The 15,255-nt window shown below is 28.6% G+C and overlaps 1 protein-coding gene across 8 annotated transcripts in view; it reads right to left on the bottom strand.

The window, feature by feature from the left end:
- Positions 1-15,255, bottom strand: part of LOC129991030 (semaphorin-1A-like) — a 631,522-nt gene that overhangs the window by 76,777 nt on the left and 539,490 nt on the right. For all 8 annotated transcript variants that reach the window (XM_056098199.1, XM_056098198.1, XM_056098197.1 and 5 more), the window contains one exon: positions 8,771-8,859. In XM_056098199.1, the coding sequence (XP_055954174.1) occupies positions 8,771-8,859 (89 nt within the window). The remainder of the gene's footprint in view (positions 1-8,770; positions 8,860-15,255) is intronic.

The raw sequence follows: 15,255 nt of genomic DNA, 5'->3' as shown, positions 1-15,255 counted from the left end.
GAAGGTTAAATTTCCTCCTGAATCATTTAGTAACATATCCATGAAGCGAGAAAAATAAGGTTTGAGAATTGCAACTAAATGTTTACAATGCTCGAATAGAATTGCAAATAGCTCAGTTCTCAATGTTCACTGCACTTCAGTTATAATGAATTTCATATGCATCCGTAGGGACAGTTACAAATTGAAGAATGTATTACAAAAAGAATATTCGATGTGAATTCTAACAGAGTGAGGCTGGTTATGATTCAGTAGTCCTTTAAGTTGTTTTTATTTTTAACCAAAGACAAATTGATGATGGTTAGAATTGTTAAGTAAGAATTGTCACGAAAATTAGGTTACATTGGGTTATAACGTTATGGCATTTAAATCACGAAACACATTGTGTGGATATATTGCAGTTTGAAGTCAGTTTATGCTGTTATAATATATCACACATGCGCTCTGCCAATTAATTTTAGAATCAATTGCGCATAATCTAGAAAGTGGAAAGAAACGTGACATCACATTAGAGTGAAATGGCACGTATTTTGATAATATATGCTATGCGTAACTACATTTGAAATATAATGGCGATATCGCGTGAAATAATATGAGGATATCAGGCAAAATTATCTCATATTTAACCAGCTGGAGTGGCCTCGCTAAATGTTTTCTCAGATATTCTAAAGTTGTTAACCTCCATTTCAAACCATAAAAATAATGGGCCTTTCCGAATTACCACACTACTCATGTACTCAGATTTTTATTTTCAGAGTCTCGCGTATTAATTTCCCATCTTTTCGTAATATAGTGAAGAAAATAGAATATATATTTCGAGCTGCGTTTTTTTTCAATCCAATGAAACCAAAATATGATATGGAGCTATAATTTTAATAACAAAATCTCGTACAAATTTAATTTATTTGAGTTGTTGCATGTTTGAGTACATGCATACAGTTGTACAGATCGACAAAATATCAATCTGTCGAAGGATTTGGTTCAAATATGATACAGATCTACAATTTAGACGTTGAAATGTGAACTATACTTTATCTTTTTATCTGTTTTACAGCTACAGTGTTCATTTGCTCTTGGACAGACGAACAAACTTCATACGAATGAATTTCTTACAAAATTAATAGAAACATACAAATTTATTATAAAAAACACATACTGAATTTCATCTGTACAGATTAAAGCCTTTTTGAATTATCGTGTATATAGACACAATCTCGATGTTGAATTTTTTTTAGGGTAACAATACTTTCCCTTTTAAAGAAGAAGATACATCAGGAAGTAAAAATGCTTGGCTCAATATAATATTACATTGATGCTTGCTATTAATATCGAATTTTCATAAGCATTTTACTTAAAAGCAATTGGACTTTTCTCCCCTCGACTTTTCATACAATTTACACAATGTGGTGCATTTTGTGCATGTTGTGTATTGAAAATCTATTATGCAGTTTGGATTCATTTCCTTAAACCAATTGGGTTTAGAACTTTATACAAATCTATACTGTTAAGATTAGCGACTAAATTTCATTTATTTAATATTTTGCGTTTTTGAATTGTTGCATTCACATGCAGTCGATAAATCGACAAATATTCAATTCCTTCAAGGATTCGGTCGAAAATTTGATACAACTCTATAAATACCTTGTTGAGAAAATCGAGAGCGAAATTACATTTACATAGTTCATAGCATTTTTGAGTTCACAAATATGTTTTAAATTTATTGTTTTAAGACTCGTAGGTTTGAAGCGTGATGATTCATCAAAATGTCAAAGTAAATAAAGAAGCAATAAAAAATAAAGTAATTTTAGTACATTAAAGTAGAAAGCAACGTTTCATGTAATGACTTACCGTTGTATCGTCTATTTAATTTAATTCAAACTGACATAGGCATGTTTCCTTTTTACAAACAAAGAAACAATAGGAAAAACCAAAAGAAACAGACGAATTACTTAATATTTAGCTTACTAAATAAACTTTTTTTTAAAATTTAACCAAACAGGAATCTGATCTACTAAGTGCATTTGAAAACTTCTACAATAATGAGCCGAGCGAAGCTAGCAAGACATTTCATACAGCTTGTTTCCCGCTTGGAAACATACATGACTTCTCTTTTAACCCAAACGATTGCTTTCTCTCTTTATTCTTTGTTTGTTCAGACATCTGCGATATCGATAGGAAAGAAACGATTAATCTTCATCAAGCTCTGACACCGTTCAACTGTGTGGCGGCAGAGAATACCTTTTGTTTCTTACTTCAGGTTTCCTGGGTAACTTCACTCTTCGAAGCGAAGTATCAGGGATGACGTCGTCTCATTTTTATGCATTTGCCTTAATAAAAGGATATTTTTAAGCTATCAACGCTGTTAAATATTTATTTATGCACACGTCTTAAGTTGTAAGGCAAGTTTTAAAGTTGTTGAAGTGACTTTATGGTAAAATAACTGGCATTTGGTTGGCAACTTTTTATATGATGTTGTTATGTTTTGTGCTTAAGAATTTGTAGAGTTATCAGCTAATTGCTCAAATGATTCCTTAATGAAAAACGAATTTTTTACACCAATTCATTATAAATAATGTATAGAGACGGTATATTTATTGATTTAAATAGCATTTAGCAAAAGAATTTTACTATAAATATTTTTGTATTTAAAAACTGGTAAAGTTATCAGCCATTCTGATGTAAATTATTTCTTTTTCATTATAAATAAACGATTTTTTTAGTAATTGGTGTGTTCGCTATTAATAACACAAGATATTGTATAATATCTCATCGATATTGTTCGATATTCTGAATATCGAACAATATTTTGAAGATCGTAACACAACTGTTGAAAATTTTGTGGTAATAAGGCTGGTTGTAATAAATGCAAATTGGTATTAAAGAACTACTATCTAAGATTTAACCAACAAATTATATTAAAAGACCTGATTTCCACCACACAGGTAACGGGTACATTTTGTTTATTATTTTTATTATTAACATTTGTTTTTACGCATTTAGAATTTTAAATTTCATTTTTATAAATAGTAAAGTTAATTTTGCGTATATTTTAAAATCACAATTATGGAATTTTGTATCAAATAGCAACACTAAAAAAAGTTAAAAATTCAGTTCTGATTGTACATAAAATTCACAACTTTATCAATTAAGCGCTAAAGTAAATGAAGAAGCAGCAAACATAATTATGCAGTGCGATACATGCTTGCAGAAACATGTACTTAATTTTTGAGCTTGGATGTGTATAAGTAATATCTACTTCAAGTTCATTTAATTAGTCTTAAATTTTAAATTTAATTACAAAATATTTGATTTCAATTTTAAACTTGATTTTTATGAGTAATTTTTAAAATGTATTTAATTAATGAAACATAATGGAACGCAAGAAAATGAAATGAAAATTAGCATTCAAACTGTTCATGATAGAAAGCACAGAATCAAGCTAGAATCACATGTACGAATGAAAATGTTGTCAGATTGAAGTTAGAAGATACACGATAGCACACAAAATTACAGGCATATATTCGTAAAAATGGGTAATTTCGCAATTTTCTTCAAAATACAATATGTGTGCATCAAATTCCCAAAAACTTTTTAATGTTTTACCACTCACGAAGGTAAATATGGACTGACAAATCATTTCAGAAATACTAAGTATTTCGCACGAATTTGGAGCTGTAATGAAGGTTCTTGAATAAAGCCAATATTACTACCATTTCAGCATGAGTAAATTGTATGTATTCCGAAAGATGGCGGCACTTTAAATGAGTTTACGATGAAATCCAACTGCCATCTAGCTCATCCAGGTACCATTTCCAACTATGGTTCGCTAAGTGATTTTGGTTTGTACTTCCCTTCCTTAACAGATGAATTTTGAATCCATTTATTTAATTGGCATCATTGAAATGGAATGAACTTTCACGTGATCCATGTTATATAGAATGTGCCAGTTTAATTTTAAAAATACTGATTAAAAAATACTAATTAAAAAAATAATAAAAAATTTCATTTTGAATATCTGGGAAACACTTTAAACAAAGGAAAGTTCAATGCTAAACGGCATTAGAATATACATTTGTCACGTAAATTTTCATGTCATGAAATGTCTAAAATTAAAAAACTGCAAGCAGGCATTTGCAAAAATTTAAAAACAAAATGCATTGAATGAATTGCAATAAGAAAGAGGGCTCACATATTTAATCAACTTCTTTGCTATATATAGATATATTTATTTTATTTAAGGAATAACCTCTGTTCCACTATTATACGCCTAACACAAGATGCCAGGGAATAAGATGAACGCATCAATGGGGAGAAAATGCGCCTTTAAAAAAAAAAAAAAAAAAATGCCCTTCCACTTCCTGAGGTTGGACGATCTCATTACTTTGAGCTCGTTGATGAGGTCTAACGCCCCCCGGCAAATGTCGCGGAAACATTTTCGCTACATAAACTTTGTGGAACAATCTCCCTCCTATCTTCCCCCATCCACCCATGCATTTTTCTAGAACTTTCCACCGAGCCCCTCCCCTTACACACCGATTTCTTTTCCTTATTTCCTTGTCGTCCAGACAACACTTTAAGGCATTCCGCCTGGAAATGGCAACGAGATTGTTTAGAACATTACCTTTCGAGGCAAAAAAAGCATATTTAATACTTAATGTGTCATTGTTGAGGTATAATGAGATTGTGCGACGAGAACTATCGCTTCATTTAGGCATTAGACGATGTTAACAAACAATTTACTAGAAAATATGTCTGGAGAGGGTAATAAATAGTGAATAACATTTTATACTAAAGATATGGTTAGAAGAATTCAATATGAAACCAATAACTAATAATATTTCGAGTAAGCTATCGAAAACTGTGCTTAATCAACGGTAGTAGTTTCCCTTAAACTTTCTCATGTACTATTTAATAAAGGTGTTGTTCCAGAAAACGTCTTCCATGAAATTGGCGTACAATAGTTACAAAATATTATCCTTTGGCGCGAATTTAGAATTTCTATTAAGTTATCGTGTTCTTGGCGAGTTTTTAGCGATTCATCCCTGGCATGCGTTAATAGTATCCGAAAATCGAATTTATGTTTTAGATACGCTTTTCTCAAACGATTGAAACAAAAATATGACACAGAACCATAATTGCGTACACAAAATCCAAATTTGATATATTTAAATCTTTGCGGTTTTGAATTATCGCGTTTACATGTTTCTAAAAGTACAGATGTTTTGTTTTTGGCTCAAAATCGGTAATTGTATCCACTGTAGATTTTAATCTGTGTACCGAATTTCATCTATCCAGCTCTCTATTTTGTAATTATTGCATTAATTTATATTCGAATAGCCGGACAGATAAACTTTCTCTGAACGAAATTTGTTCAAAATTTGATAGAAATCTACAAATTTGATGTAAGGACCATATACCAAATTTCATCCCTCTAGATCAAAGCGTTTTTGAAGTATATTTGTCACAGAAAAACACAATAGAAGCAGACAGATATTTTCCAAAAATGTGTTTTTCGAACTCAGTGATGTCTAAAACGTTGAGATTCATTAAAATTTCTAGTTCAAATTTTTGATGATTACAATATATAAAAAGACAATTTTTTTAAATTTTGAAAAAACGTAAAATTCAGTTTTGTGTAATAATATTTTTGGAAGTCCCATAAATTTATGCAGCAAGATATAACTTAAACTTATTAATAATTTTTAATTAATTCTAAACAAAATTTCAAAAAAAAAAGTGCTCCGAGGTGCATATTCCCATCCTCTACGGATATATGTACTACAATTGTTAACAACAGGTCAGACAGTATGACCTGTAGATCGCCAATATACACATTCATCTCGATTATTGAGGGGAATTAAGAAAGTTGAAGAAATTTAAATAATAAAAATGTTTCAGAATTTTAAAATAATCTCAATTTTACAACTGCTCTTTTATTACATTATGCTGAACATGATCCATACTTTCTTAACTGCCTTATCACTTTAAGAAAAAAAAATTACTAAGAGCTCCAAAATTACATATTGTTAATTTTCTGGAGGAAGAAAAGATGTTTGCAAAACAATATTTAAATGTTTTAGCTTAAATTTTATACCGAACTTAAATTATAGAGTAACTTCTAATAAGACAGCCGAGATAAGCAATGATTCGACTCACTTTCTTTTTTTCCGAATGATCGTGATTCTAGTTTTCGTGATATTTATCATTGCGTTAAAATGATTTAACAGTCGTGATCTTCTCTTCGAGCGAACGAAAGTATAAGAGAAAAAAAATCCGTCTGCTAAAAATGAAAAACTATTATCTCGTTTGCAGGCTTGAAAATTCCATCCGTTCGATTTGCACAAGGCTTACACGGGGTCTCCAGTTCATCCATTATTAAGAAGCTTCTATTTCGGGAATGAAATATGACTCTTCAAATTAATGACATTTCGGGTTCAAATTCGAACGTCACACCAAATGAGTTCTGTTATCGCTGCTGATATTTCCTTTTTACAAGGAAATCGCGCCAACTATTAAAGCGCCCTAATAGGGACCCTGGATCGATGCTGCAGTACAATTTTTCGTATCCTGGCAATCCATTTTTCTCATTAAATGATACACAAGAACAAAAGTTTGTGTGCCTGGATAGTGTATGATAAATTACGCTTGCAAAGGTTCACAGTTTATTGCGCGTTCAATCATCGAGGACCATAAAGACAGGTATTTCAAATTATCCACGCGATTTATCACGCTATAGCGCAATATTCACATTGGCATTGATTAATGGCAGGACTAACAGAACGTTCTGGCTTCAGATTGCTGAGGTATGGATGGATACTTACTGCAAGAACATCAACACGCTTTGAATATTGATAGCTAATAAGACAATCAATCGTTCGAAATCTTTTTTTTTTCCATTCAGAAATGTAAATGTTTTTAATAGAAAATTAGGTCGGGACCTTTTAGAAAGTAAGTAACAAAGTAAAAGTTCCATATGCTAGATCAGGATATGGAATAAAAAATGAATATTCTCTCATTAAATTTGCAAAAATAGATAATAAGTATAATACTCTCAAGTTCAAGGTAGTCTTTTACTTCTAATACCGGTGAGATGGACCTTTGTTCGACTTTCTTATGTATTTTTGTAATAAGGCATATTTTGGGGTTTAGCTTCGTGATATTGTGAAAAGAACCCAGTTCACATTTTGGAACAGTTCTTCTTCCATTTGACATATTTGAACGAAAATATAATACAGACCTACAATTTTGCTTTAAAGATGCATTCTTTGAAATAGTTTTAATGAATCTTCTTCACTCAGAAACAAAATACCGTATCAGTAAATACATAGTTAATTCGATGATGGATTTGATATGCATATTCAATTCTGGTGATTATATCATGTATTAAACCTCCTCACGCTATCTTGTTGCGTTTGTTGGTGAAATGATGTTCGGTAATAATATCATTCATTAAATTTCATCAAGCTATCTTGTTGCGTTTGTTGGTTAAATGATGTTCGGTAATAATATCATTCATTAAATTTCATCAAGCTATCTTGTTGCATTTGCTGGTTAAATGATGTTCGGTAATAATATCATTCATTAAATTTCATCAAGCTATCTTGTTGCGTTTGTTGGTTAAATCATGTTCGAGATTCGCTGTCGCATGATGGGAAATCTCGGCTTCAGTATCTTCACCAAAAAACTGACATGCAAGTTGGTCTGGTGCCATTAAATTCGTCGTGGAGAAATGTCCTTCTGCTGGTGATGTGGAAGTTTGGAGAGGGGAGAGGGTGCGGATGTATGTCGTTTTCATCATCTAACCGCGGCTCAAAATCACGAGGTCTGTCCCAATATAGTTCTAGTGTTGTTGTTTTTTAAAGGAGATGTTTATATAAGTAAAAAAAAAGAATTAAATCATGTTCACATGCACACTTCAGGACTGATAAACCATTCTGATTAATTTTGTCCAAATAGGCATTTAATATTTGATGTAGAACTTACAAACTACATTTCATTTGTCTAGTTTGTCCTACTTTTGATTTACAGATTTTGCAGAAGGGCATAATTCCAAAAAAAGTTTTTTTCGAACTCAAGGAGGCTTAATACAAGTGAGTCAACGAAATTTTAAGCTGAATTTTTTAATATTTGCAATATTTTCTCTTTCTGTACTTGAGAATTAAGGAAGTAATAAGCAAACAAATGGTGACTTTAAGTTGCGAATTTTCAATGAGACCAATCCTAATAGCTCTAAACGCCCAATAAAATTGGAGCGATATTATATAGAACATTGTGGAGTTATTGTACATTGGATTGTATTAATACAGAATTCATGGTGTCATAGGACATACATCAAGTGCTTTACCCAAGTACTAAAATCCAATGTACTTGATGTGTACTAAAATCCAATCTGTACTTGATCCAATGTGTTTTTCGCAGACGGAATAATAATTAAAAAAAACGTATCGTTATAGTAGAGCAAAAAATACTGTACAGTTAATTGCTAAAGCGGTTGCTTTTAAAAAGTGATCCAATGGTGTCAACAGTTAAATTGGTACCATTTTATCTAGATTTTTAAAACTCTCCATTTTTTATAAACATGTACATGCCATAAATTAATCAATCAATAAAAGCATTAATTAAGATAAGAAAAACTTAAATATTGCATCTTTCATAGCAAACTAATTTTTCGAAATTTCTTTCATAAGCAATATTACTTCGTTCATAAAGAAATTAATTAAAACCTTAAAGAGCTCAGTTCATGCGTGGAAAAATGAAGTCATCCAAAACTTACCTTCCCACAGTTGATGTACTCGACGGCAGTTTCTCTGAAAAAGAAGTACACGTAATCTCCGTGATGGATAGAACTCACGAAACTAGGAGCTGGAAAAGATAAACAAAATAAAATATTTACTCTCAAGAACAAAACTAACAACGCAACTGGGTTAAATATTAGTAGAAAGTGGCAAAACAACTTTTTCGCAAGAAGAAAATAACGTTGCCAGATTTGCGCATACTTTTCTAACGCAGCAATAACACACACAAAAAAAAGATTTTTCTTTAAGCTGCGAAAATTAAGATACGCCAAAAAAGGGAATTTAAATTTAAGTTCATATAAATAACTTTCTGCTATGTTTATATATTTAAAAGTGAAAATTATTTACCTAATTGCGATATAAAACTTATTTGTGTTTGAGCAAATATATACATGGTAAACATGTTTTGATCAAAATTTTGTATTAAGAGCTTAAGGATGAGGAGGACATTTGTTGTTAATGTAGCAAGGAACATTTTTAATCCCGATGGAGCAGCGTATTATATTATTTATGAAATCAAAGTTTAATTTTTTTTTCTTTCTAAATATGAAGAATGACCTGATTTATTGTGATGAATTTTATGCTAAATTTGTTAGATGATTAGCCAAACTTAAAATTTAATTTACATAGAAAACTAAATTTAAAAGAATACCTTACCCTAGGTATATTAAGAACTCAATTTCATTTCGAATTGCACAACATTATGAGCATTTGAATGCAAAATAGCGCCTCGTTAGCATTAATAATTTTGTTTATTTATTGTAACGCTTGTATATTTTTAAATAATACAGTATTTCTGATACCGTTCAATAACTATTGTTATTAATTTTTTTTCAGCACACACGTACAATTAATTCGACACTTTTAATATAAACTCAAAAAGATTGTTCATCATTCAAACCTTTAATAAATGAAAAAATTTCCGATTATAATTTATAGCAAATATCATTATATTAAATTTTAAAGCATTCATTATCATTCCTCAAAGAGTTTCGCTTTTGTGTAAATATGATTAAAGTTTCAGTTCGATTTCTAGCTTAACAATTAAAAATTAACATCTTCTGAAATAATTATTATGCAGATTTTTATAAGAATCAAATTATTTAGATTAAAAATAAAATAAAAAACTGAAACGATATCGATTTAAAATTTTGAATAAGAGGACATCTTTTCTTTCCTTTTATTGAAAAAATGTTTTTTTTTTTTTTTAATTCTCTAAATTTTGTCACAGTTTTCACGCCTTTGCAAACTGGAAACTCGAAATGTTTCATTTTATTTCTTATTTCGTTCCCGACTTATTTTAATTATTGCACTTTAAGTTAATTTTCAATAAATTATCATGAAATATTTTTGAATTCCTAGAAAACTATTAAAAAAAAAGTTTTTCAATTCAACGTGAAAATTCCTTATAAACTTTATACTACAAAAATTGATAAAAAGAAAAAGCATCACTGAATGTTTTTACCACATGTAATTAAAATCTATACACAAAAAAAAAATTTAAAAAAATTACAAAACAGCATACACCCATTTCAATTTCAACCGATAAATTCACATGTCATGATAATTTGCAACAAATTAAAATTAAAATTTATACAATATTTATAAAACTAAGCATGATCTAATTGTAATTCTAATATAACTCGGTATACAAATTATAAAGTGCATGAATGAAATAGAAAGGTGCAAAAAAGTGCTATTTTACTCAATAAACAAAAATGCTATTTTTTAGTATGCCGTCGTAAGATCTGAATGTATGGAACAAAGTTCCCTCGTAAATTATGATGAGATTGAAACCCTTAAAGCAGATACTAATATTTAATATTTATATTTTATTATATTTATATATTAACAATTATAATTAAAACGGTAATTTTGAAAAATTAAGATAAATTTATTAAAATTTTATTTAAAAAAATTATATGTTTTATGAGATTTATTCCAACATAACGTACATTAATCAGCTTACACTTCATAGCTTTTCATAACCACATACCAATATGCTACGTTTACAAAAACTATAACAATCATGCTATTTTTCCAATTAATTTAATTTCTAATTAAAACGAAAAAAATTGAAGCGCTTGTCAAAATTTGTATTTATTAGTTGTTAATAAACTTTAATTTTTAAATTTAGAGCATTATAATTATAGCTATTAAATGTAAACCTAACAATCTGCAAGAATAAGGAAACAAACTATTTCACTTCCTTATAAATCGATTCTAGGATTTGGAATTGTCTCGAGTCAAAGTAATCCTTTTTATGACTGCCACAAATAGTTAGATAAAAATATCGATTCATCGCTTAATGGAAGAAGTGTTCTTTAGTATAAGTCTATTCATTTCAATGTCTAGAGGATAAAAACTTTTTTTGAGTATTATAGTGCATTCTGTAACAATAACTTAATCTCAAAAATATATTCTTCAAACGCAACAAAGAATATTTATTTTATTTCCAACGATTTTTACGATGGAATAAACAACAATCTTATTTACTGTGTCTTTTACTTCAAACGATTTTTTTTACGACGAACAAAATAACTAGTTTTGGGGAACTTTAAGTTTATCAAAAACATTCACTCTTACAACTCTAAAAGAAAACTCAACGACAGGCAATATATACTTACACGATTCTTTGACTTCAATTAATCCACTACTCTTTACAGAGAACGATAGCATTCCAACTAAAACATTCCATTAAAAAGAGAAGAGTTTGAAATAACAATTCTATTCCCACATATTTTTAATATGCAGTTCTAATACTTCTACTACAACGGATGGGCAATTAAGCCAACTTTAATTAACAAATCTAGATTAATTCATCAATCACACTACGACAAAAACATTCTACTAAGAAGTCTTACATTTGTTTCCCTTAAAGATGGTAAAAGTATTATTATTTGATGAAAATAACTAGATCAGCGACGTTAAAAAATCTTTTCTTTATAATTTTTGTGACAGTTTTATCCATGGTAAATTATAAATTTTCTAACCTTTTCTTCTAAGTTTCCATGCACTTTATACCATATGCTAATTGAAAATTGATTTAATTTTGTATTGTAGGTCGGTTATCTTACATCAAGGAACAGTAGCTATTCGTACAATATGTATTTTGATGCAAAATAAAGCAGATGTTCTACATTTATGTAGAAAAACCTTTCTCCCGTTGCAGTAATTCCTTATCAGTAATAATAATTCTAGCAGAAAAATAACTTAAACTGTTGACTTCTATAATCAAAGACAACTCACTTAGACAATACGAGGAAAGCCATTATGCGCAGTTAAAAGAGTTCTGAATAGTTCATAATTTATTTAAAACCAATAGCCATATTGAAGCAGAAATAAGTTATACACAACAGTTATCAATAATCCATAAAAAAATAAACTCAATATTTAAAACGAAATTTGATCATTTAATAAATTTCCTATAAATCTTATCATGTGTAGAAACATATATGACATTATTTAAAGGTGAATCGGTCAATCATATTTTCTGCATACTGTCAGTTCGAATTCTCTTTGAAAACAGCAACATTAAATCAATGGATTTTCATCTTTTATTATAATCGTATAAATAACACTAATTATTCTTATTGATTAATTATATAACATTAAATTATCAAATATTTTATATAACAGTAATTAATTTTAAACATATTTTAAATCATTTTAATCAATTAAAAAATAACGTAAGTTTAGATTAGTATTTTCATAAGCTTGAATAAACTTAGAGAACAAATATTGTATAAGTAATCCTACAAATCAATAATTTAAGGGAAAGAAGTAATTAAAAATAATTTAAATATGTATTACCAAAACTTCCACTTCTAGCTTGATTCTTAAATCAACTTTAATTAGCAACGTGAAATAATTTATTAATCACAGTAGAAAAAAACTTTAGAAACAAGTATTATATTGTGGTATTCCATGAGGCCAAAGATTCATTTGTTGTTAATATTTACTTAGAATAAATAAACATCTAACTGTATAGTTCCGTAACAAGGTTATTCACAGAAAATGTCATTACGTATATTTGTAACCATTTGTCCAGAATTCTATCAACTCATGTTCCATGCACCATCAACTAAACCTGAAGATTAGTTAACGTTGAAAAGGAATTTGGTAATCTCAATTCGAAATCTTTATTCATTCGTAATATTTGCATTTTGTACATAAAGAATGATATATTTTAGAGAGAAATTATTTCTTAATATATATATATATATATATATATATATATATATATATATATATATATATATATATATATATATATATATATATATATATATATATATATATATATATATATATATATATATATATATCGCAGATCAATTAAATACTCATCGCTGAAAAAATATAATACTTATTTCTATTAATACTTAATAATGGATTTAATGCCATCATTTCCACCAATAATAAAGAAAGGCGTGTGTCTGTTTGTTGATGCTGTATAAGCCATTCAATTTGAACTACAGCTGTTATATTTGGTACAAATGAATTCTGGAGAATGGGAATAGACATCAGGGCGATATTATTTTCAAATTTTGGTTAGAATTTTAGATGATTAAAATTAAAATATTAATGGAAAAACTATTTTCATGCCATTTCAAACTTTAAAAAAAAATGGTCTTTTTTTCTGGTATCCATTTAATTATCATTGAAGTTTAACCTAAATTTTAATAATTTTTCTAAAAATATATTTTGTTTATCTTTCTTTGCTTCAACAATTGATTTCAGTGAAATTCAATCCAATTACATTATTTCATCCAATTTTTAGTCACATGATATTTTGCCATTGTTTAAAGATAAGGCAGAAACATTCTTATATTATAAACGATTACATACGAAGTAAGAATGTGAAGTACTCTTACCACGAAAAACAACGTAGAATAAAATTAAGATTACTCGTGTAGTTATGATTTTAATGACAAACTGACATCAAAAGATTTGATTCCAGAGGAAAATTCATGAACATAATTAACAGAGCAGGCGTAAGAATATTAAAATAATGCTGCTTTAAGTTTATCATAATTTGATGCTAAAAATTACATTGTAAAAATATCAAGATATACACAAAACATATAACTAGAATTTAATACAAAGAATATTTCAAGGAAAACTGTTGGTTTCAAAGGCGATTAGTAATATAATAATATATAATCATAAACATGGTAGTACATATAATGTTGAAAACAATATTTTAAATGTAAAATGCGAAATATTTTTATTATATTTATTTTATTTATAATGCATTCTAGATTATGTATATGGAATGCATTATAAATAATACTTGTATTAAAATCTTTTTAGTTCCTTCAAAGAATTTCAGATTTCTTTATTAGTTCTTATTCCGTTTCTAAAAAATAAAATAATTTTCAAAGTTGAAAGAATATCTAACGAATGATAAAGAAAGTGAATGAATTTAATTTAATTTAATTTTGATGCTTGAAATTTTATCAAAAATTATTATATACATTCAAAATGTTCATTAATAACAAATAAGAAAAACTTTTATTTTGACACAGAAGTATTAATAAAAGCATTCATATTATTTCGAATTAAATCTTAAATTTAAAAAAAAAATTACACAAATGAGCCTTGCTAAGCGACTTCATCTTGGAATCTTAAAATAAGTAAATTTAAAAAATTAATTTTTTTTAAATACATCTTTAATTTTGCAGAAAAAAATAGCAGTTTATGGAAAAGCGAAATCAGATAAATATTATTTTATCTTTTACGTAGTGTTAAAAATGGATTTATGCGTTTTCCATAAAAGATTTACATAATAAATTTCTTCCCTCAAACATTTATTAAGAGTGTTGCAGGAATCCAGCAATTAAACAACCTTATTTTAATATTCTAGTCCACTACTAGGTAATCAAATTTCAGAAAAAAAAATCTTATTTTTCGCTGAGAAACCCCACGATAAGGGAAATATAAATTAAAATCTCTTTTACCCAACACCGGATAAAATTCGAAACCTCTCACACTATCCCATAAAACACTTTTACCCACAATTTCGTCATTGCTTTCAGCGCCTAAAAGACGAGCCCAAATGTTACCTGGGTGCGTCATAAAGTTATTGGAAAACTTTTAAATACCTTCCAGCTGTTGCCGTGGCCCGGGTAATGTGCCCGTTGATTGCCGTGCACCTGGGTTTCTGTAGCCCATGAATCCCCAAACACGGGCCCCTATCTTTTACTTGCATAATAAACAGGTCGTTAATAAAGATGAGTTTGGAATTTTTCAACAGTTTTTTTAACCCTGTCCACACGTTCTAGATACCTAAGAAGTTTTTAAGAGATTGTTTTAATTGCATTAAGTGGTTTCGTGGAAAGAGATATAAATTTAAAGAGGTTGTTAATTGATATTCTTTATGTTTTAGCATCGTTCACAGGTGTAGAGGAAAAGTCATCTATGTCTTTATTGATGCAGTTAATTATTTTTAGGGATGATT

Source organism: Argiope bruennichi, chromosome 2 (genome assembly GCF_947563725.1).
Source record: "Argiope bruennichi chromosome 2, qqArgBrue1.1, whole genome shotgun sequence".
Classification (NCBI taxonomy): domain Eukaryota; kingdom Metazoa; phylum Arthropoda; class Arachnida; order Araneae; family Araneidae; genus Argiope; species Argiope bruennichi.
Note: the sequence above shows the minus strand (reverse complement) of the source record. Positions and strands in the feature narration are given on the sequence as shown.